Genomic DNA, 24,770 nt, shown 5'->3' with positions numbered 1-24,770 from the left:
AACGAATCCCATTGATATGATTCAGAAACAGTTAATCTAGTCTACAGTCGTGGCCAAAGGTTTTTAGAATGACACAAATATACATTTTCACAGTCTGCTGCCTCAGTTTGTATGATGGCAATTTGCATATACTCCAGAATGTTATGAAGAGTGATCAGATGAATTGCAATTAATTGCCAAGTCCCTCTTTGCCATGCAGATGAATGGAATCCCCTAAAAAACATTTCCACTGCATTTCAGCCCTGCCACAAAAGTACCAGCTGACATCATGTCAGTGATTCTCTCGTTAACACAGGTGTGAGTGTTGACGAGGACAAGGCTGGCGATCACTCTGTCATGCTGATTGAGTTGAGGACGTTCCACAGAGGTAGATATGGACTACATAGAGCAGAACAGACCATAGAGGTAGATATGGACTACATAGAGCAGAACAGACCACAGAGGTAGATATGGACTACATAGAGCAGAACAGACCACAGAGGTAGATATGGACTACATAGAGCAGAACAGACCATAGAGGTAGATATGGACTACATAGAGCAGAACAGACCATAGAGGTAGATATGGACTACATAGAGCAGAACAGACCATAGAGGTAGATATGGACTACATAGAGCAGAACAGACCATAGAGGACGTTCCACAGAGGTAGATATGGACTACATAGAGCTACATAGGGTCAAGTGTACATAAACAACACATATCGTATGATGGTTGTCCTGACTCACTGCAGTAGGTGGTGGTGGTTGAGCTGATGGGAGGGGGGCATCAGGCAGCTACTGAAGATCACTAGCTTCCTGCCATAGTTATCATCACCTGGAGAGAACAGGAGGAGAGAACAGAGAGAACAGGAGGAGAGAACAGAGAACAGGAGGAGAGAGAGAACAGGAGGACAGAGAGCACATTAATCCTTATTAGAACCGGTGTAGAGCCTAACTGGAATACACAGACAGTGTGTCAGTTTACAGTTTGAGGGGAAGATCATTTTTCACCATAAAACAAATGCACCACTTATAAGACAGCATTACACACAGGATCACTTTTGAGAATGGTGTTTTCCCCGCTAATTAATTGCATTTTGGAACATTGGTGCTCATAGCCTCCTGCCAGGGGCATGGCTGCCATTTAGGAACATCGTGCTGAAAGCCTCCTGCCAGGGGCATGGCTGCCATTTAGGAACATCGTGCTGAAAGCCTCCTGCCGGGGGCATGGCTGCCATTTAGGAACATCGTGCTCATAGCCTCCTGCCGGGGGCATTGCTGCCATTTTGGGAAGATTTTCAAGCCAAAACGTTCTGATCTGGTGTATCAGCTTCATTGCTTTTAAAAGGTGTTTTGATGCTTGTGGTTGTGTTCATTTGGGATCTATCGCATCCCACAACTGTCCCAGACGATGTCTGGAATATTTCTCTCGCACCTTTAGGACAAGTTGGCCCAACAGGATACAGGGCATTCAGGAAGTATTCAGACCCTTTCACCTTTTCCAACATGTTGTTACGTTACAGCCTTCTTCTAAAATATATTAAATTCATGTTGTCCCTCATCAATCAACACACACTACCACAAAATGCCAAAGCAAAAATATATTTTTTTGAAAATCTATAAAAATAAAGAACACACATACCTTATTTACATAAGAATTCAGACTCTTTGCTATGAGTCTCGAAGTTGAGCTCAGGTGCCTCCCGTTTCCATTGATCATCCTTGAGATGTTTCTACAACTTGATTGGAGTCCAACTGTGGTAAATTCAATTGATTGGACATGATTTGGAAAGCCACACACCTGTCTATATAAAGGTCCCACAGTTGACAATGCATGTCAGAGCAAAAATCAAGCCATGAGATCGAAGGAATTGTCCGTAGAGCTCCGAGACAGGATTGTGTCGAGGCACAGATCTGGGGAAGGGTACCAAAAAATGTCAGCAGCATTGAATGTCTCCAAGAACACAGTGGCCCCCATCATTGTTAAATGGAAGAAGTTTGGAACCACCACCACTTCCTAGAGCCGGCTACCTGGCCAAGCTGAGCAATCGGGGGAGAAGGGGTTGGGCCGGGAGGTGACGGTGGTCACTCTGACAGAGCTCCAGAGTTCCTTTGTGGAGATGGGAGAACCTTCCAGAAGGACAACCATTTCTGCAGCACTCCACCAATCAGACCTTTATGGTAGAGTGGCCAGACAGAAGCCACTCCTCAGTAAAAGGCACATGACAGCCCCCTATGAGTTTTCCAAAAGGCACCTAAAGGACTCGTAGACCATGAGAAACAAGATTCTCTGGTCTGATGAAACCAATATTGAAGGCCAAGGGTCACATTTGGAGGAAACCTGGCACCATCCCTATGGTGAAGCATGGTGGTGGCAGCATCATGCTGTGGGGATGTTTTTCAGTGGACCTGTAGGATCCCGTGTCGAGCCACATCGTAGTAGGGGTGAGAGGTGTCCTGGTTACCTGTGACCTGTAGGATCCCGTGTCGAGCCACATTGTAGTAGGGGTGAGAGGTGTCCTGGTTACCTGTGACCTGTAGGCTCCCGTGTCGAGCCACATCGTAGTAGGGGTGAGAGGTGTCCTGGTTACCTGTAGGATCCCGTGTCGAGCCACATCGTAGTAGGAGGTGAGAGGTGTCCTGGTTACCTGTAGGATCCCGTGTCGAGCCACATCGTAGTAGGAGGTGAGAGGTGTCCTGGTTACCTGTAGGATCCCGTGTCGAGCCACATCGTAGTAGAAGGTGAGAGGTGTCCTGGTTACCTGTAGGATCCTGTGTCAAGCCACATCGTAGTAGGAGGTGAGAGGTGTCCTGGTTACCTGTAGGATCCCGTGTCGAGCCACATCGTAGTAGGAGGTGAGAGGTGTCCTGGTTACCTGTAGGATCCCGTGTCGAGCCACATCGTAGTAGGAGGTGAGAGGTGTCCTGGTTACCTGTGACCTGTAGGATCCCGTGTCGAGCCACATCGTAGTAGGAGGTGAGAGGTGTCCTGGTTACCTGTAGGATCCCGTGTCGAGCCACATCGTAGTAGGAGGTGAGAGGTGTCCTGGTTACCTGTAGGATCCCGTGTCGAGCCACATCGTAGTAGGAGGTGAGAGGTGTCCTGGTTACCTGTGACCTGTAGGATCCCGTGTCGAGCCACATCGTAGTAGGGGTGAGAGGTGTCCTGGCTGAAGCTGACTCTACGTGGGGCTGGAGGGCGATCCGGACGGTACCCATGACGACCCTGTTCCTCATCTTCCTCCTTCTGCAGCTCTGAGGAGACAAATAGAGGGTCGCCATGTTACACCAAAACTGTCAATGTTGCAGTTCCAGTGTCAGGCCCACTCGCCCGCCCCAGTGTCAGGCCCACTCGCCCGCCCCAGTGTCAGGCCCGCTCGCCCGCCCCAGTGTCAGGCCCGCTCGCCCGCCCCAGTGTCAGGCCCACTCGCCCGCCCCAGTGTCAGGCCCACTCGCCCGCCCCAGTGTCAGGCCCACTCGCCCGCCCCAGTGTCAGGCCCACTCGCCCGCCCCAGTGTCCTGGTTACCTGTAGGATCCCGTGTCGAGCCACATCGTAGTAGGGGGTGAGAGGTGTCCTGGTTACCTGTAGGATCCCGTGTCGAGCCACATCGTAGTAGGAGGTGAGAGGTGTCCTGGTTACCTGTAGGATCCCGTGTCGAGCCACATCGTAGTAGGAGGTGAGAGGTGTCCTGGTTACCTGTAGGATCCCGTGTCGAGCCACATCGTAGTAGGAGGTGAGAGGTGTCCTGGTTACCTGTAGGATCCTGTGTTGAGCCACATCGTAGTAGGAGGTGAGAGGTGTCCTGGTTACCTGTAGGATCCCGTGTCGAGCCACATCGTAGTAGGAGGTGAGAGGTGTCCTGGTTACCTGTAGGATCCCGTGTCGAGCCACATCGTAGTAGGAGGTGAGAGGTGTCCTGGTTACCTGTAGGATCCCGTGTCGAGCCACATCGTAGTAGGAGGTGAGAGGTGTCCTGGTTACCTGTGACCTGTAGGATCCCGTGTCGAGCCACATCGTAGTAGGGGTGAGAGGTGTCCTGGCTGAAGCTGACTCTACGTGGGGCTGGAGGGCGATCCGGACGGTACCCACGACGACCCTGTTCCTCATCTTCCTCCTTCTGCAGCTCTGAGGAGACAAATAGAGGGTCGCCATGTTACACCAAAACTGTCAATGTCGCCCGCCCCAGTGTCAGGCCCGCTCGCCCGCCCCAGTGTCAGGCCCGCTCGCCCGCCCCAGTGTCAGGCCCGCTCGCCCGCCCGCCCCAGTGTCAGGCCCGCTCGCCCGCCCGCCCCAGTGTCAGGCCCGCTCGCCCCCAGTGTCAGGCCCGCTCGCCCCCAGTGTCAGGCCCGCTCGCCCCCAGTGTCAGGCCCGCTCGCCCCCAGTGTCAGGCCCGCTCGCCCCCAGTGTCAGGCCCGCTCGCCCCCAGTGTCAGGCCCGCTCGCCCCCAGTGTCAGGCCCACTCGCCCCCAGTGTCAGGCCCACTCGCCCCCAGTGTCAGGCCCACTCGCCCCCAGTGTCAGGCCCACTCGCCCCCAGTGTCAGGCCCACTCGCCCCCAGTGTCAGGCCCACTCGCCCCCAGTGTCAGGCCCACTCGCCCCCAGTGTCAGGCCCACTCGCCCCCAGTGTCAGGCCCACTCGCCCCCAGTGTCAGGCCCACTCGCCCCCAGTGTCAGGCCCACTCGCCCCCAGTGTCAGGCCCACTCGCCCCCAGTGTCAGGCCCACTCGCCCCCAGTGTCAGGCCCACTCGCCCCCAGTGTCAGGCCCACTCGCCCCCAGTGTCAGGCCCATTCGCCCCCAGTGTCAGGCCCACTCACCCCCAGTGTCAGGCCCACTCACCCCCAGTGTCAGGCCCACTCTTGGCCATGTTCTGTTATAATCTCCACCAGGCACAGCCAGAAGAGGACTGGCCACCCCTCATAGCCTGGTTCCTCTCTAGGTTTCTTCCTAGGTTTTGGCCTTTCTAGGGAGTTTTTCCTAGCCACCGTGCTTCTACACCTGCATTGCTTGCTGTTTGGGGTTTTAGGCTGGGTTTCTGTACAGCACTTTGAGATATCAGCTGATGTAAGAAGGGCTATATAAATACATTTGATTTACTGTGCTATCTGGGATCCTCGGGACGTCCCTAACCCATTGAAGTTGATATTTAAAATGGTTAGGGTTGGAACAGGGTGTATAGGGAACAGGGTGTATAGGGAACAGGGTGTATAGGGAACAGGGTGTATAGGGAACAGGGTGTATTGAACTTAGCAGGGAATCAACTAAATGTATTGAACTCAGTAGGGAGTCAACTAAATGTATTGAACTCAGTAGGGAGTCAACTAAATGTATTGAACTCAGTAGGGAGTCAACTAAATGTATTGAACTCAGTAGGGAGTCAACTAAATGTATTGAACTCAGTAGGGAGTCAACTAAATGTATTGAACTCAGTAGGGAGTCAACTAAATGTATTGAACTCAGTAGGGAGTCAACTAAATGTATTGAACTCAGTAGGGAATCAACTAAATGTATTGAACTCAGTAGGGAGTCAACTAAATGTATTGAACTCAGTAGGGAGTCAACTAAATGTATTGAACTCAGTAGGGAGTCAACTAAATGTATTGAACTCAGTAGGGAGTCAACTAAATGTATTGAACTCAGTAGGGAGTCAACTAAATGTATTGAACTCAGTAGTGAGTCAACTAAATGTATTGAACCCAGTAGGGAATCAACTAAATGTATTGAACTCAGTAGGGAGTCAACTAAATGTATTGAACTCAGTAGGGAGTCAACTAAATGTATTGAACTCAGTAGGGAATCAACTAAATGTATTGAACTCAGTAGGGAGTCAACTAAATGTATTGAACTCAGTAGGGAGTCAACTAAATGTATTGAACTCAGTAGGGAGTCAACTAAATGTATTGAACTCAGTAGGGAGTCAAGTAAATGTATTGAACACAGTAGGGAGTCAAGTAAATGTATTGAACCCAGTAGGGAATCAACTAAATGTATTGAACCCAGTAGGGAATCAACTAAATGTATTGAACTCAGTAGGGAGTCAACTAAATGTATTGAACTCAGTAGGGAGTCAACTAAATGTATTGAACTCAGTAGGGAGTCAACTAAATGTATTGAACTCAGTAGGGAATCAACTAAATGTATTGAACTCAGTAGGGAGTCAACTAAATGTATTGAACTCAGTAGGGAGTCAACTAAATGTATTGAACTCAGTAGGGAGTCAACTAAATGTATTGAACACAGTGGGGAGTCAACTAAATGTATTGAACTCAGTAGGGAATCAACTAAATGTATTGAACTTAGCAGGGAGTCAACTAAATGCATTGAATTTAGGAGTTTAGGGGTTAGGATTTAGGGGTTAGGATTTAGGATACAGGATTTAGGGGTTAGGATTTAGGCATTAGGGGTTAGGGTTTAGGCGTTAGGGGTTAGGGTTTAGGATTTAGCGGTTAGGGTTTAGGATTTAGCGGTTAGGGTTTAGGGTTTAGCGGTTAGGGTTTAGGGTTTAGCGGTTAGGGTTTAGCGGTTAGGGTTTAGGATTTAGAGGTTAGGATTTAGAGGTTAGGATTTAGAGGTTAGGATTTAGGGTATGGACATCCCAAGGATCCCAGATAGCACTAATCGTTGATTAAACAGTGTTGCTCTGTAGCACACTGAGGAGGTTGGTGACATCACTACAATCACACATAACTAGTCCTGTAACAGACTACTACTACTACTGACTAGGTTATGGGCCCATTCCCTTCTAAACATGTTGATAATTGAGAATAACTGAACATCTCCTCTATAAATTCACATCCATTTCCTGGTTTGTGTCGGGTCTTCCTGTCCGTTGCTGTTTCCGCCCCAAAAACTGATAATCCACAGAAAACGACACAGATAATTTCATTAACCAAAAAACAGGGACTGGAAACTGTGTCCTAATCTAGATCAGTATTTACCCTGCTCTGCCCAGCGGTCCAGAGGGAAGGAAACCAGAAATACTGTGGCCCAAATGACTCCCTATTCCCTATAGAGTAAACTACTTAGAGCCCTAACAGCCCCTGTCAAGTGTAGTGCACTATATAGGGAGCCGGTTGGGAGGAACCCAGATATAGTGGAGAAAGAAACGCTACCCAGAGGAATCTGTTGTTTATTCTGGGGGACAATGAGAACATTTACCCTTCTAGTTTCTACTGCCTCTCTCATAATGTCTCCTGGGATAGTTCCAACACTACTACCTCTCTCATAATGTCTACTGGGATAGCTCCAACACTACTACCTCTCTCATAATGTCTACTGGGATAGTTCCAACACTACTACCTCTCTCATAATGTCTACTGGGATAGTTCCAACACTACTACCTCTCTCATAATGTCTACTGGGATAGTTCCAACACTACTACCTCTCTCATAATGTCTACTGGGATAGTTCCAACACAACCGCTCAGTCAAACTAATGGACTAACTGTGGAAGGGGGACACTACTGCTCAGTCAAACTAATGGACTAACTGTGGAATGGGGACACTACCGCTCAGTCAAACTAATGGACTAACTGTGGAATTGGGACACTACTGCTCAGTCAGACTCATGGACTAACTGTGGAAGGGGGACACTACTGCTCAGTCAAACTAATGGACTAACTGTGGAATGGGGACACTACCGCTCAGTCAGACTAATGGACTAACTGTGGAAGGGGGACACTACTGCTCAGTCAAACTAATGGACTAACTGTGGAATGGGGACACTACCGCTCAGTCAGACTAATGGACTAACTGTGGAATGGCGACACTACCGCTCAGTCAGACGAATGGACTAACTGTGGAATGGGGACACTACCGCTCAGTCAGACGAATGGACTAACTGTGGAATGGGGACACTACCGCTCAGTCAGACGAATGGACTAACTGTGGAAGGGGGACACTACTTCTCAGTCAAACTAATGGACTAACTGTGGAATGGGGACACTACCGCTCAGTCAGACTAATGGACTAACTGTGGAATGGGGACACTACTGCTCAGTCAGACTAATGGACTAACTGTGGAATGGGGACACTACCGCTCAGTCAAACTAATGGACTAACTGTGGAATGGGGACACTACCGCTCAGTCAGACTAATGGACTAACTGTGGAATGGGGACACTACTGCTCAGTCACACTAATGGACTAACTGTGGAATGGGGACACTACCGCTCAGTCAGACTAATGGACTAACTGTGGAATGGGGACACTACTGCTCAGTCACACTAATGGACTAACTGTGGAATGGGGACACTACCGCTCAGTCACACTAATGGACTAACTGTGGAATGGGGACACTACCGCTCAGTCACACTAATGGACTAACTGTGGAATGGGGACACTACCGCTCAGTCACACTAATGGACTAACTGTGGAATGGGGACACTACTGCTCAGTCACACTAATGGACTAACTGTGGAATGGGGACACTACCGCTCAGTCAGACTAATGGACTAACTGTGGAATGGGGACACTACTGCTCAGTCACACTAATGGACTAACTGTGGAATGGGGACACTACCGCTCAGTCACACTAATGGACTAACTGTGGAATGGGGACACTACCGATCAGTCACACTAATGGACTAACTGTGGAATGGGGACACTACCGCTCAGTCAGACTAATGGACTAACTGTGGAATGGGGACACTACCGCTCAGTCAAACTAATGGACTAACTGTGGAATGGGGACACTACTGCTCAGTCAGACTAATGGACTAACTGTGGAATGGGGACACTACCGCTCAGTCAGACTAATGGACTAACTGTGGAATGGGGACACTACCGCTCAGTCACACTAATGGACTAACTGTGGAATGGGGACACTACCGCTCAGTCACACTAATGGACTAACTGTGGAATGGGGACACTACCGCTCAGTCACACTAATGGACTAACTGTGGAATGGGGACACTACCGCTCAGTCAGACTAATGGACTAACTGTGGAATGGGGACACTACTGCTCAGTCAGACTAATGGACTAACTGTGGAATGGGGACACTACCGCTCAGTCAGACTAATGGACTAACTGTGGAATGGGGACACTACCGCTCAGTCAGACTAATGGACTAACTGTGGAATGGGGACACTACCGCTCAGTCAGACTAATGGACTAACTGTGGAATGGGGACACTACCGCTCAGTCAGACTAATGGACTAACTGTGGAATTGGGACACTACCGCTCAGTCAGACTAATGGACTAACTGTGGAATGAGGACCCTACCGCTCAGTCAGACTAATGGACTAACTGTGGAATTGGGACACTACCGCTCAGTCAGACTAATGGACTAACTGTGGAATGGGGACACTACTGCTCAGTCAGACTAATGGACTAACTGTGGAATGGGGACACTACTGCTCAGTCAGACTAATGGACTAACTGTGGAATGGGGACACTACTGGTCAGTCAGACTAATGGACTAACTGTGGAATGGGGACACTACCACTTAGTCACACTAATGGACTAACTGTGGAATGGGGACACTACCGCTCAGTCAGACGAATGGACTAACTGTGGAATGGGGACACTACCGCTCAGTCAGACTAATGGACTAACTGTGGAATGAGGACACTACTGCTCAGTCAGACTAATGGACTAACTGTGGAATGAGGACACTACTGCTCAGTCACACTAATGGACTAACTGTGGAATGAGGACACTACTGCTCAGTCACACTAATGGACTAACTGTGGAAAGGGGACACTACTGCTCAGTCAGACTAATGGACTAACTGGAATGGGGACACTACCGCTCAGTCAGACTAATGGACTAACTGTGGAATGGGGACACTACCGCTCAGTCAGACTAATGGACTAACTGTGGAATGGGGACACTACCGCTCAGTCAAACTAATGGACTAACTGTGGAATGGGGACACTACCGCTCAGTCAGACTAATGGACTAACTGTGGAATGGGGACACTACTGCTCAGTCAGACTAATGGACTAACTGTGGAATGGGGACACTACCGCTCAGTCACACTAATGGACTAACTGTGGAATGGGGACACTACCGCTCAATCAGACTAATGGACTAACTGGAATGGGGACACTACCGCTCAGTCAGACTAATGGACTAACTGTGGAATGGGGACACTACCGCTCAGTCAGACTAATGGACTAACTGTGGAATGGGGACACTACCGCTCAGTCAGACTAATGGACTAACTGTGGAATGGGGACACTACCGCTCAGTCAGACTAATGGACTAACTGTGGAATGGGGACACTACTGGTCAGTCAGACTAATGGACTAACTGTGGAATGGGGACACTACTGCTCAGTCAAACTAATGGACTAACTGTGGAATGGGGACACTACTGCTCAGTCAAACTAATGGACTAACTGTGGAATGAGGACACTACCGCTCAGTCAGACTAATGGACTAACTGTGGAATGGGGACACTACTGCTCAGTCAGACTAATGGACTAACTGTGGAATGAGGAAGGATATTTTTACGATCCTCCTTCCAGGAAAAGCCATTGGAAGGAGAACACAGTCAGCTGTGGTCACAAAAACAAAGACCTGTTGATATTCTAGGTACTTTCCAGCTGCGCGGTTTTCCTTGAAGTGGTGTGACGGAATGTTGAGCGGATGACCTCCCAGAGTCCTTGGCTTGGCAGAGAGGAGGATGAAGGCAGAGAGGAGGATGAAGGCAGAGAGGAGGTAGAAGGCAGAGAGGAGGATGAAGGCAGAGAGGAGGATGAAGGCAGAGAGGAGGATGAAGGCAGAGAGGAGGATGAAGGGAGAGATGAGGTAGAAGGGAGAGAGGAGGTAGAAGGCAGAGAGGAGGATGAAGGCAGAGAGGAGGATGAAGGCAGAGAGGAGGATGAAGGCAGAGAGGAGGATGAAGGCAGAGAGGAGGATGAAGGCAGAGATGAGGTAGAAGGGAGAGATGAGGTAGAAGGGAGAGAGGAGGATGAAGGGAGAGAGGAGGTAGAAGGCAGAGAGGAGGTAGAAGGCAGAGAGGAGGATGAAGGCAGAGAGGAGGTTGAAGGGAGAGAGAAGGTAGAAGGGAGAGAGAAGGTAGAAGGGAGAGAGGAGGTAGAAGGGAGAGAGGAGGTGGCACTAAGACTGACTCAGAGCAGAGGGAAGGTGAGCCCTGCCCAGATATGTTAATTTCCAGCTCCCCTCCTCCTCTCCCTCCCCAAGCCCCTCCAGATACAATTATGAGCTGGGCCTCTTATCAGCAAGATGACCCGTCCTCCTCCTCCACATCCCTCTCCTCCTTCTTCTAAGATTGCATACAAAGCTATTTTTAGAACGGGCAATGTGTAACCTAACATGTGGTTGGGAGGAAACTAAGCCTGTTTGTGTTTGGGTCCCCTGACTGAATCATATCCTCTGTTCTGAGACCAGTCAGTAGGAGGGGGGAGGGGGGGGGGCAGATCTTAGCTACATGATCAATGACAGCCTGAGTGTTTGTGGGCAGTGTCATGGTGAGAGATTGGTCACTCTTCTGTCAGATCTAGGGCATTGATAACTTCCAGTACTCTTTAGAGAGAACATCACTGACCCAGTACGCTTTAGAGAGAACATCTAACATCACTGACCCAGTACGCTTTAGAGAGAACACCACTGACCCAGTACTCTTTAGAGAGAACATCTAAAACCACTGACCCAGTACTCTATAGAGAGAACACCACTGACCCAGTATGCTTTAGAGAGAACATCACTGACCCAGTACGCTTTAGAGAGAACATCTAAAACCACTGACCCAGTACTCTTTAGAGAGAACATCTAAAACCACTGACCCAGTACGCTTTAGAGAGAACACCACTGACCCAGTACGCTTTAGAGAGAACATCTAACATCACTGACCCAGTACACTTTAGAGAGAACATCACTGACCCAGTACGCTTTAGAGAGAACATCTAAAACCACTGACCCAGTACTCTTTAGAGAGAACATCTAAAACCACTGACCCAGTACGCTTTAGAGAGAACATCACTGACCCAGTACGCTTTAGAGAGAACATCTAACACCACTGACCCAGTACACTTTAGAGAGAACATCACTGACCCAGTACGCTTTAGAGAGAACATCTAACATCACTGACCCAGTACGCTTTAGAGAGAACACCACTGACCCAGTACTCTTTAGAGAGAACATCTAAAACCACTGACCCAGTACTATTTAGAGAGAACACCACTGACCCAGTATGCTTTAGAGAGAACATCACTGACCCAGTACGCTTTAGAGAGAACATCTAAAACCACTGACCCAGTACGCTTTAGAGAGAACATCTAAAACCACTGACCCAGTACTCTTTAGAGAGAACATCTAAAACCACTGACCCAGTACTCTTTAGAGAGAACATCTAAAACCACTGACCCAGTACCCTTTAGAGAGAACATCTAACACCACTGACCCAGTACGCTTTAGAGAGAACACCACTGACCCAGTATGCTTTAGAGAGAACACCACTGACCCAGTACGCTTTAGAGAGAACACCACTGACCCAGTACGCTTTAGAGAGAACACCACTGACCCAGTATGCTTTAGAGAGAACACCACTGACCCAGTATGCTTTAGAGAGAACACCACTGACCCAGTACTCTTTAGAGAGAACACCACTGACCCAGTACGCTTTAGAGAGAACACCACTGACCCAGTATGCTTTAGAGAGAACACCACTGACCCAGTATGCTTTAGAGAGAACACCACTGACCCAGTAAGCTTTAGAGAGAACACCACTGACCCAGTACGCTTTAGAGAGAACACCACTGACCCAGTATGCTTTAGAGAGAACACCACTGACCCAGTAAGCTTTAGAGAGAACACCACTGACCCAGTAAGCTTTAGAGAGAACACCACTGACCCAGTACGCTTTAGAGAGAACACCACTGACCCAGTATGCTTTAGAGAGAACACCACTGACCCAGTAAGCTTTAGAGAGAACACCACTGACCCAGTACGCTTTAGAGAGAACACCACTGACCCAGTATGCTTTAGAGAGAACACCACTGACCCAGTACTCTTTAGAGAGAACACCACTGACCCAGTATGCTTTAGAGAGAACATCACTGACCCAGTACTCTTTAGAGAGAACACCACTGACCCAGTACGCTTTAGAGAGAACACCACTGACCCAGTATGCTTTAGAGAGAACACCACAGACCCAGTACACTTTAGAGAGAACACCACTGACCCAGTACTCTTTAGAGAGAACACCACTGACCCAGTACGCTTTAGAGAGAACACCCCTGACCCAGTATGCTTTAGAGAGAACACCACAGACCCAGTACACTTTAGAGAGAACACCACTGACCCAGTACTCTTTAGAGAGAACACCACTGACCCAGTACGCTTTAGAGAGAACACCACTGACCCAGTACGCTTTAGAGAGAACACCACTGACCCAGTACACTTTAGAGAGAACACCACTGACCCAGTACGCTTTAGAGAGAACACCACTGACCCAGTACACTTTAGAGAGAACACCACTGACCCAGTACTCTTTAGAGAGAACACCACTGACCCAGTACACTTTAGAGAGAACACCACTGACCCAGTACACTTTAGAGAGAACACCACTGACCCAGTACTCTTTAGAGAGAACACCACTGACCCAGTACTCTTTAGAGAGAACACCACTGACCCAGTATGCTTTAGAGAGAACACCACTGACCCAGTATGCTTTAGAGAGAACACCACTGACCCAGTACGCTTTAGAGGAAGAGAAGGGAGAAAGACCATGTACATTTAATGTGTTTCATGGATAGGATGAATAGTGTTACAATCTCACTTATTAAATAGTAGTGTGTGTGTGTGTGTGTGTGTGTGTGTGTGTGTGTGTGTGTGTGTGTCTCACCTATTATATAGTTTTGTGTGTGTGTGTGTGTGTGTGTGTGTGTGTGTCTCACCTATTTCAGCCAGCTGCTCCAGATCAGTAGATGAGATCATCGCTGTTTTCACTTTCAACTTCCACTGTTAACACTGAAAACACAGATTACATTATTATGTAAACACTGGCTCTGAACCACTGTTCACCCTGTCCCGTTACCACTAGCTCTGAAACCCTGTCTCGTTACCACTAGCTCTGAACCACTGTCCCGTTACCACTAGCTCTGAAACCCTGTCTCGTTACCACTAGCTCTGAAACCCTGTCTCGTTACCACTAGCTCTGAACCACTGTCCCGTTACCACTAGCTCTGAAACCCTGTCCCGTTACCACTAGCTCTGAAACCCTGTCTCGTTACCACTAGCTCTGAACCACTGTCCCGTTACCACTAGCTCTGAAACCCTGTCTCGTTACCACTAGCTCTGAAACCCTGTCTCGTTACCACTAGCTCTGAAACCCTGTCCCGTTACCACTAGCTCTGAAACCCTGTCTCGTTACCACTAGCTCTGAACCACTGTCCCGTTACCACTAGCTCTGAAACCCTGTCTCGTTACCACTAGCTCTGAAACCCTGTCTCGTTACCACTAGCTCTGAAACCCTGTCTCGTTACCACTAGCTCTGAAACCCTGTCTCGTTACCACTAGCTCTGAACCACTGTCCCGTTACCACTAGCTCTGAAACCCTGTCCCGTTACCACTAGCTCTGAAACCCTGTCCCGTTACCACTAGCTCTGAAACCCTGTCTCGTTACCACTAGCTCTGAAACCCTGTCTCGTTACCACTAGCTCTGAAACCCTGTCTCGTTACCACTAGCTCTGAAACCCTGTCTCGTTACCACTAGCTCTGAAACCCTGTCCCGTTACCACTAGCTCTGAAACCCTGTCTCGATACCACCAGCTCTGAAACCCTGTCTCATTACCACTAGCTCTGAAACACTGTAGACCCTGTCTCATTACCACTAGCTCTGAAACACTGTAGACCCTGTCTCATTACCACTAGCTCTGAAACACTGTAGACCCTGTCTCATTACCACTAGCTCTGAAACACTGTAGACGCTGTCTCATTACCACTAGCTCTGAAACACTGTAGACCCTGTCTCATTACCACTAGCTCTGAAACACTGTAGACGCTGTCTCATTACCACTAGCTCTGAAACACTGTAGACCCTGTCTCATTACCACTAGCTCTGAAACACTGTAGATGCTGTCTCATTACCACTAGCTCTGAAACACTGTAGACCCTGTCTCATTACCAGTTAACACATTAGTGATGCTATATTGTACCTTTTCTAAAGTACAGACCAATAGAACACCTGGTTGATGGAAACAATTTGCTCGTATGAAATTAAGAATATGGCCAGGAGGGGAATTCAGTTTTCCATAACAATACCAATAATCATTAATACCAAAGCAGAACAATACCAATAATCATTAATACCAAAGCATACCAATAATCATTAATACCAAAGCATACCAATAATCATTAATACCAAAGCAGAACAATACCAATAATCATTAATACCAAAGCATACCAATAATCATTCATACCAAAGCTTACCAATAATCATTCATACCAAAGCAGAACAATACCAATAATCATTAATACCAAAGAAGAACAATACCAATAATCATTAATACCAAAGAAGAACAATACCAATAATCATTAATACCAAAGCAGAACAATACCAATAATCATTAATACCAAAGAAGAACAATACCAATAATCATTAATACCAAAGCAGAACAATAATCATTAATACCAAAGCATAAAAATACCAATAATCATTAATACCAAAGCAGAACAATACCAATAATCATTAATACCAAAGCAGAACAATACCAATAATCATTAATACCAAAGCAGAACAATACCAATAATCATTAATACCAAAGAAGAACAATACCAATAATCATTAATACCAAAGCAGAACAATAATCATTAATACCAAAGCATAAAAATACCAATAATCATTAATACCAAAGCAGAACAATACCAATAATCATTAATACCAAAGCAGAACAATACCAATAATCATTAATACCAAAGCAGAACAATTAACGCATACTGATAACCAATGAAAACAATGTTATTTTATCAAGGAAGACTGGGAGAAGGCCATTTCATTTTCTAAATCATTCCATTTATTAACCTGCACATATTCACCCCTCCATAGACCTTGGCAGCCACCATACATATAGCAGGATATCTCTCCAGGAACAGGGTTGGAGTTAAAACCTACAGGAGGGTCTCTCTCCAGGAACAGGCTTGAGGATCCCTGCCCTATAGGAGGGTCTCTCTCCAGGAAGAGGGTTGAGGAGCCCTGCCCTATAGGAGGGTCTCTCTCCAGGAAGAGGGTTGAGGAGCCCTGCCCTATAGCAGGGTATCTCTCCAGGAACAGGCTTGAGGAGCCCTGCCCTATAGCAGGGTATCTCTCCAGGAACAGGGATGAGGAGCCCTGCCCTATAGCAGGGTATCTCTCCAGGAACAGGGATGAGGAGCCCTGCCCTATAGCAGGGTATCTCTCCAGGAACAGGGATGACGAGCCCTGCCCTATAGCAGGGTATCTCTCCAGGAACAGGGATGAGGAGCCCTGCCCTATAGCAGGGTATCTCTCCAGGAACAGGGATGAGGAGCCCTGCCCTATAGGAGGGTATCTCTCCAGGAACAGGGTTGAGGAGCGCTGCCCTATAGCAGGGTATCTCTCCAGGAACAGGCTTGAGGAGCCCTGCCCTATAGCAGGGTATCTCTCCAGGAACAGGGATGAGGAGCCCTGCCCTATAGCAGGGTATCTCTCCAGGAACAGGGATGAGGAGCCCTGCCCTATAGGAGGGTCTCTCTCCAGGAAGAGGGTTGAGGAGCCCTGCCCTATAGGAGGGTATCTCTCCAGGAACAGGGATGAGGAGCCCTGCCCTATAGCAGGGTATCTCTCCAGGAACAGGGATGAGGAGCCCTGCCCTATAGGAGGGTCTCTCTCCAGGAACAGGGTTGGAGTTAAAACCTGCAGGAGGGTATCTCTCCAGGAACAGGGTTGAGGAGCCCTGCCCTATAGGAGGGTATCTCTCCAGGAACAGGGTTGGAGTTAAAACCTGCAGGAGGGTATCTCTCCAGGAACAGGGTTGAGGAGCCCTGCCCTATAGCAGGGTATCTCTCCAGCAACAGGTTTGAGGAGCCCTGCCCTATAGGAGGGTATCTCTCCAGGAACAGGGTTGGAGTTAAAACCTACAGGAGGGTCTCTCTCCAGGAACACGGTTGAGGAGCCCTGCCCTATAGGAGGGTATCTCTTCAGGAGGGTCTCTCTCCAGGAACAGGGATGAGGAGCCCTGCCCTATAGCAGGGTATCTCTCCAGGAACAGGGATGAGGAGCCCTGCCCTATAGGAGGGTATCTCTCCAGGAACAGGGATGAGGAGCCCTGCCCTATAGGAGGGTATCTCTCCAGGAACAGGGATGAGGAGCCCTGCCCTATAGGAGGGTATCTCTCCAGGAGGGTCTCTCTCCAGGAACAGGGTTGGAGTTAAAACCTGCAGGGGGGTGTCTCTCCAGGAACAGGCTTGAGGAGCCCTGCCCTATAGGAGGGTATCTCTCCAGGAACAGGGTTGGAGTTAAAACCTACAGGAGGGTCTCTCTCCAGGAACAGGGTTGGAGTTAAAACCTACAGGAGGGTCTCTCTCCGGGAACAGGGTTGGAGTTAAAACCTACAGGAGGGTCTCTCTCCAGGAACAGGGTTGGAGTTAAAACCTACAGGAGGGTCTCTCTCCGGGAACAGGGTTGGAGTTAAAACCTGCATTTATTTGCAATAGCTTTAAAACTAATGTTAATTTCAAGTGCAATTTGTTCTATAGGAAATTAGACAATGTTTCCATAAAATTGTACAACGTTTACCATCTTAAATTGTATGCCAAATCAATGTTTGTATTTTTAGTGCAACAGTTCTGCATTTTAAAGTAGTTACAAGGCACAACGGTAATGTATTTATAAGTCTCTAATTTAACAGCAAAGAGGCCCCTTTTCCAATCATTTTCTATGTTGGTTTTGTTTGAAGTCCTTCGTTGTCATCCGCAGCTAAATGGAACCATCTCTGTGACAAACAGCCAATTAGTTATTGATTTATAAGCGCTTTAAAATGGCATTTTATAGATTGTATTTCTATCAAGTCAAAACTGGAATATCTACTCAGAACAAAAAAAAGTTATAAAAGTATGCTAGACATTTATCAAATAAATCCTATCTAGCTTGATGATTCTGTGACTAAAGGTGAATTAGTTATTGATTTTTACATTTTTAAATGAAATGGCTTTTCGGCGAATGTCTGATGAATGTGTGAATATAAAGCCAACTTTACTTCGGTGCAAAAGTCTTCCAATGTTTTCTCATAACACAGAATAACTACACGTGACCTAAGCAGCACACGCAGATCATATTACATCTGCTACTGTTCTTTCAGTTTAGTTTAACACCCCCAGTCTACTACAGGTTGTTTATCATTTAGAAAACTACACGGGTCCAGAACTGGAACTGAAGCGTCCTTTAGTAAATCCGGTAAAACGGACGAGACGACGGACAGGCGTGAAGGACGGCAACATTCCGCGCGATTGATTCTCAACTCACCTGGACACAATTCCTTGATAGCTGATAAAATAACGTTCGTTTGAGTTAGACTGTTTTATAACTTATTTTGACCGAAACACAACATGAACAATGACATTATCCTACTACGAACCATGAAATATGAACCTTACCATGTGTAGAAACGTTCCCGTAGTGGTTTGAATAAGAGACCATTTACGCTCAGGTGCCTCTGGCACAAAACTTCCTCAACTCCATGCTGACAGGGTACTGCGCATGCTCAAACAGAGTCCTCCTGCGGCATTCAATCAAATCAGTAGTCCGACATGAGAAAAAAAATGTAGGAATTAAAATAGTAAGAAAACGAAAGTAAGTGCTCTGTCATATCCTTCTTCTCCCCTGATTACAAGGAAGTGAATGTGTAAAAGGCAGAACATATTTCAATCTATACTTAGGGAACAAGAAGGGGTCATTTAGATGGCTATCTGAAATCTCCATGTGTTGTCTCAAGGGACAAGAAGGGGTCCTTTAGATGGCTATCTGAAATCTCCATGTGTTGTCTCAAGGGACAAGAAGGGGTCATTTAGATGGCTATCTGAAATCTCCATGTGTTGCAGTTATATGCTGTCTCAAGGGACAACTTCCTCAGCATGACTTCAGGTTTCCTGAATGGTTATATTTGTGCTAAAGGAGTTTGGTGATGAAAGCAGGAAGTGTTCTATGACTAATGATGAGTAGGCCCTCAATAGGCTGCACTCCAGTGCATTGATTATATTTGTGCTAAAGGAGGTTGGTAACTAACCCTAACCCTACACTCCAGTGCATTGATTATATTTGTGCTAAAGGAGGTTGGTAACTAACCCTAACCCTACACTCCAGTGTATTGATTATATTTGTGCTAAAGGAGGTTGGTAACTAACCCTAACCCTACACTCCAGTGTATTGATTATATTTGTGCTAAAGGAGGTTGGTAACTAACCCTAACCCTACACTCCAGTGTATTGATTATATTTGTGCTAAAGGAGGTTGGTAACTAACCCTAACCCTACACTCCAGTGTATTGATTATATTTGTGCTAAAGGAGGTTGGTAACTAACCCTAACCCTACACTCCAGTGTATTGATTATATTTGTGCTAAAGGAGGTTGGTAACTAACCCTAACCCTACACTCCAGTGTATTGATTATATTTGTGCTAAAGGAGGTTGGTAACTAACCCTAACCCTACACTCCAGTGCATTGATTATATTTGTGCTAAAGGAGGTTGGTAACTAACCCTAACCCTACACTCCAGTGTATTGATTATATTTGTGCTAAAGGAGGTTGGTAACTAACCCTAACCCTACACTCCAGTGTATTGATTATATTTGTGCTAAAGGAGGTTGGTAACTAACCCTAACCCTACACTCCAGTGCATTGATTATATTTGTGCTAAAGGAGGTTGGTAACTAACCCTAACCCTACACTCCAGTGTATTGATTATATTTGTGCTAAAGGAGGTTGGTAACTAACCCTAACCCTACACTCCAGTGTATTGATTATATTTGTGCTAAAGGAGGTTGGTAACTAACCCTAACCCTACACTCCAGTGTATTGATTATATTTGTGCTAAAGGAGGTTGGTAACTAACCCTAACCCTACACTCCAGTGTATTGATTATATTTGTGCTAAAGGAGGTTGGTAACTAACCCTAACCCTACACTCCAGTGTATTGATTATATTTGTGCTAAAGGAGGTTGGTAACTAACCCTAACCCTACACTCCAGTGTATTGATTATATTTGTGCTAAAGGAGGTTGGTAACTAACCCTAACCCTACACTCCAGTGTATTGATTATATTTGTGCTAAAGGAGGTTGGTAACTAACCCTAACCCTACACTCCAGTGTATTGATTATATTTGTGCTAAAGGAGGTTGGTAACTAACCCTAACCCTACACTCCAGTGTATTGATTATATTTGTGCTAAAGGAGGTTGGTAACTAACCCTAACCCTACACTCCAGTGTATTGATTATATTTGTGCTAAAGGAGGTTGGTAACTAACCCTAACCCTACACTCCAGTGCATTGATTATATTTGTGCTAAAGGAGGTTGGTAACTAACCCTAACCCTACACTCCAGTGCATTGATTATATTTGTGCTAAAGGAGGTTGGTAACTAACCCTAACCCTACACTCCAGTGTATTGATTATATTTGTGCTAAAGGAGGTTGGTAACTAACCCTAACCCTACACTCCAGTGTATTGATTATATTTGTGCTAAAGGAGGTTGGTAACTAACCCTAACCCTACACTCCAGTGTATTGATTATATTTGTGCTAAAGGAGGTTGGTAACTAACCCTAACCCTACACTCCAGTGTATTGATTATATTTGTGCTAAAGGAGGTTGGTAACTAACCCTAACCCTACACTCCAGTGTATTGATTATATTTGTGCTAAAGGAGGTTGGTAACTAACCCTAACCCTACACTCCAGTGTATTGATTATATTTGTGCTAAAGGAGGTTGGTAACTAACCCTAACCCTACACTCCAGTGTATTGATTATATTTGTGCTAAAGGAGGTTGGTAACTAACCCTAACCCTACACTCCAGTGTATTGATTATATTTGTGCTAAAGGAGGTTGGTAACTAACCCTAACCCTACACTCCAGTGTATTGATTATATTTGTGCTAAAGGAGGTTGGTAACTAACCCTAACCCTACACTCCAGTGTATTGATTATATTTGTGCTAAAGGAGGTTGGTAACTAACCCTAACCCTACACTCCAGTGTATTGATTATATTTGTGCTAAAGGAGGTTGGTAACTAACCCTAACCCTACACTCCAGTGTATTGATTATATTTGTGCTAAAGGAGGTTGGTAACTAACCCTAACCCTACACTCCAGTGTATTGATTATATTTGTGCTAAAGGAGGTTGGTAACTAACCCTAACCCTACACTCCAGTGTATTGATTATATTTGTGCTAAAGGAGGTTGGTAACTAACCCTAACCCTACACTCCAGTGTATTGATTATATTTGTGCTAAAGGAGGTTGGTAACTAACCCTAACCCTACACTCCAGTGTATTGATTATATTTGTGCTAAAGGAGGTTGGTAACTAACCCTAACCCTACACTCCAGTGTATTGATTATATTTGTGCTAAAGGAGGTTGGTAACTAACCCTAACCCTACACTCCAGTGTATTGATTATATTTGTGCTAAAGGAGGTTGGTAACTAACCCTAACCCTACACTCCAGTGTATTGATTATATTTGTGCTAAAGGAGGTTGGTAACTAACCCTAACCCTACACTCCAGTGTATTGATTATATTTGTGCTAAAGGAGGTTGGTAACTAACCCTAACCCTACACTCCAGTGTATTGATTATATTTGTGCTAAAGGAGGTTGGTAACTAACCCTAACCCTACACTCCAGTGTATTTCATGATGACATGTTTTATTTTTATGTTCTATTTGTTTTCTATTGTGTTATTGACTGGACGTTTGTTTGCGTAACTATGCGTTTGTGTCGCACTAGGATCAATACCATAACTCTACCTCTGTTCTCCGTTGTATAGGATCAATACCATAACTCTACCTCTGTTCTCCGTTGTATAGGATCAATACCATAACTCTACCTCTGTTCTCCGTTGTATAGGATCAATACCATAACTCTACCTCTGTTCTCCGTTGTATAGGATCAATACCGTAACTCTACCTCTGTTCTCCATTGTATAGGATCAATACCATAACTCTACCTCTGTTCTCCGTTGTATAGGATCAATACCATACCTCTACCTCTGTTCTCCATTGTATAGGATCAATACCATAACTCTACCTCTGTTCTCCATTGTATAGGATCAATACCATAACTCTACCTCTGTTCTCCGTTGTATAGGATCAATACCATAACTCTACCTCTGTTCTCCTTTGTATAGGATCAATACCTCTGTTCTCCATTGTATAGGATCAATACCTCTGTTCTCCTTTGTATAGGATCAATACAGTGAGCAGTGAGACGTTCTTCAGGTCAGACAGACAGTCTAGTCTGTCTGGTCTGTCGGGCCTCTCCCCCTATCACCCAGCAGTGAGACGGTCTTCAGGTCTGACAGACCATCTGGCCTGTCTCCCCCTATCACCCAGCAGTGAGACGGTCTTCAGGTCTGGCAGACAGTCTGGCCTGTCTCCCCCTATCACCCAGCAGTGAGACGGTCTTCAGGTCTGACAGACAGTCTGGCCTGTCTCCCCCTATCACCCAGCAGTGAGACAGTCTGGCCTGTCTCCCCCTATCACCCAGCAGTGAGACTGTCTTCAGATCAGACAGACAGTCTGGCCTGTCTCCCCCTATCACCCAGCAGTGAGACTGTCTTCAGATCAGACAGACAGTCTGGCCTGTCTCCCCCTATCACCCAGCAGTGAGACTGTCTTCAGATCAGACAGACAGTCTGGCCTGTCTCCCCCTATCACCCAGCAGTGAGACAGTCTGGCCTGTCTCCCCCTATCACCCAGCAGTGAGACTGTCTTCAGATCAGACAGACAGTCTGGCCTGTCTCCCCCTATCACCCAGCAGTGAGACTGTCTTCAGATCAGACAGACAGTCTGGCCTGTCTCCCCCTATCACCCAGCAGTGAGACAGTCTGGCCTGTCTCCCCCTATCACCCAGCAGTGAGACTGTCTTCAGATCAGACAGACAGTCTGGCCTGTCTCCCCCTATCACCCAGCAGTGAGACTGTCTTCAGATCAGACAGACAGTCTGGCCTGTCTCCCCTGTCTCCTGTGTGTCCTCTCAGACTGCTGGTAATTGGCCAGATTGTCCTCTGCTTCCAACCTTCTGCTTCTTTAAATACCAGCCTCCTGTGCATCCATCTCTACCCTTTTAATATCCTTGTCTTTCCCTGTGCAGTGATGGACAGTTGACTGACATCTCTCTGAAAAACTGTGTGTGTGTGTGTGTGTGTGTGTGTGTGTGTGCCGTGATGGACAGCTGACTGATGTGTGTCAGACTGACATCCCACATCTGTCTGCCCCTTATCCGCTATCGGCCCTGGTTAAAAGAAGTGTACTATATAGGGAATAGGGTTCTGGTTAAAAGAAGTGTACTATATAGGGAATAGGGCTCTGGTCTATAGTAGTGTACTATATAGGGAATAGGGTTCTGGTCTATAGTAGTGTACTATATAGGGAATAGGGCTCTGGTCTATAGTAGTGTACTATATAGGGAATAGGGCTCTGGTATAAAGTAGTGTACTATATAGGGAATAGGGCTCTGGTCTAAAGCAGTGTACTATATAGGGAATAGGGCTCTGGTCTAAAGTAGTGTACTATATAGGGAATAGGGCCCTGGTTAAAATAAGTGTACTATATAGGGAATAGGGCCCTGGTCTAAATTAGTGCACCATATAGGGAATAGGGCTCTGGTCTAAAGTAGTGTACTATATAGGGAATAGGGCCCTGGTCTAAAGTAGTGCACTATATAGGGAATAGGGCCCTGGTCTATAGTAGTGCACTATATAGGGAATAGGGCCCTGGTCTAAAGTAGTGCACTATATAGGGAATAGGGCTCTGGTCTATAGTAGTACCACTATATAGGGAATAGGGCTCTGGTCTATAGTAGTGCCACTATATAGGGAATAGGGCTCTGGTCTATAGTAGTACCACTATATAGGGAATAGGGCTCTGGTCTATAGTAGTACCACTATATAGGGAATAGGGCTCTGGTCTATAGTAGTACCACTATATAGGGAATAGGGCTCTGGTCTAAACTAGTACCACTATATAGGGAATAGGGCTCTGGTCTATAGTAGTACCACTATATAGGGAATAGGGCTGTGGTCTAAAGTAGTGCACTATATAGGGAATAGGGCTCTGGTCTATAGTAGTGTACTATATAGGGAATAGGGCTCTGGTCTATAGTAGTGCACTATATAGGGAATAGGGCTCTGGTCTAAAGTAGTGTACTATATAGGGAATAGGGCTCTGGTCTAAAGTAGTGTACTATATAGGGAATAGGGCTCTGGTCTATAGTAGTGTACTATATAGGGAATAGGGCTCTGGTCTATAGTAGTGCACTATATAGGGAATAGGGCTCTGGTCTATAGTAGTGCACTATATAGGGAATAGGGCCCTGGTCTAAAGTAGTGTACTATATAGGGAATAGGGTGACATTTGGGATGCAGGGTTGACCTACCTGGAGGTCAGTCAGTCAGAGAGGACAGACAGACATGAGCTATCATAGTAGAGACCCCTACTGTTAAACCTTCATCAGACACTTCTCATAACCAATGTAGTGTAGTAGATAGAGACCCCTAAACCCTTCATCAGACACATCTCATAACCAATGTAGTGTAGTAGATAGAGACCCCTAAACCCTTCATCAGACACTTCTCATAACCAATGTAGTGTA

General features: G+C 46.5%; 1 protein-coding gene across 1 annotated transcript in view; it reads right to left on the bottom strand.

The window, feature by feature from the left end:
• LOC139394716 (rho GTPase-activating protein 8-like) overlaps window positions 1-18,669 on the bottom strand; it is a 35,274-nt gene extending 16,605 nt beyond the window's left edge. The window contains exons 1-4 of the mRNA XM_071142814.1: window positions 18,561-18,669; window positions 13,847-13,919; window positions 3,092-3,235; window positions 728-815 (exon numbers count right to left, since the gene is read on the bottom strand). Of these exons, the coding sequence (XP_070998915.1) occupies window positions 728-815; window positions 3,092-3,235; window positions 13,847-13,886 (272 nt within the window). The 5' untranslated portion in view covers window positions 13,887-13,919; window positions 18,561-18,669. The remainder of the gene's footprint in view (window positions 1-727; window positions 816-3,091; window positions 3,236-13,846; window positions 13,920-18,560) is intronic.
• Window positions 18,670-24,770: the final 6,101 nt, after the last annotated feature.

Source organism: Oncorhynchus clarkii, unplaced genomic scaffold, assembly GCF_045791955.1.
Source record: "Oncorhynchus clarkii lewisi isolate Uvic-CL-2024 unplaced genomic scaffold, UVic_Ocla_1.0 unplaced_contig_1604_pilon_pilon, whole genome shotgun sequence".
Taxonomy (NCBI): Eukaryota; Metazoa; Chordata; class Actinopteri; order Salmoniformes; family Salmonidae; genus Oncorhynchus; species Oncorhynchus clarkii.
The sequence above is the reverse complement of the archived record's forward strand: the minus strand, read 5'-3'. Positions and strand labels throughout refer to the sequence as shown.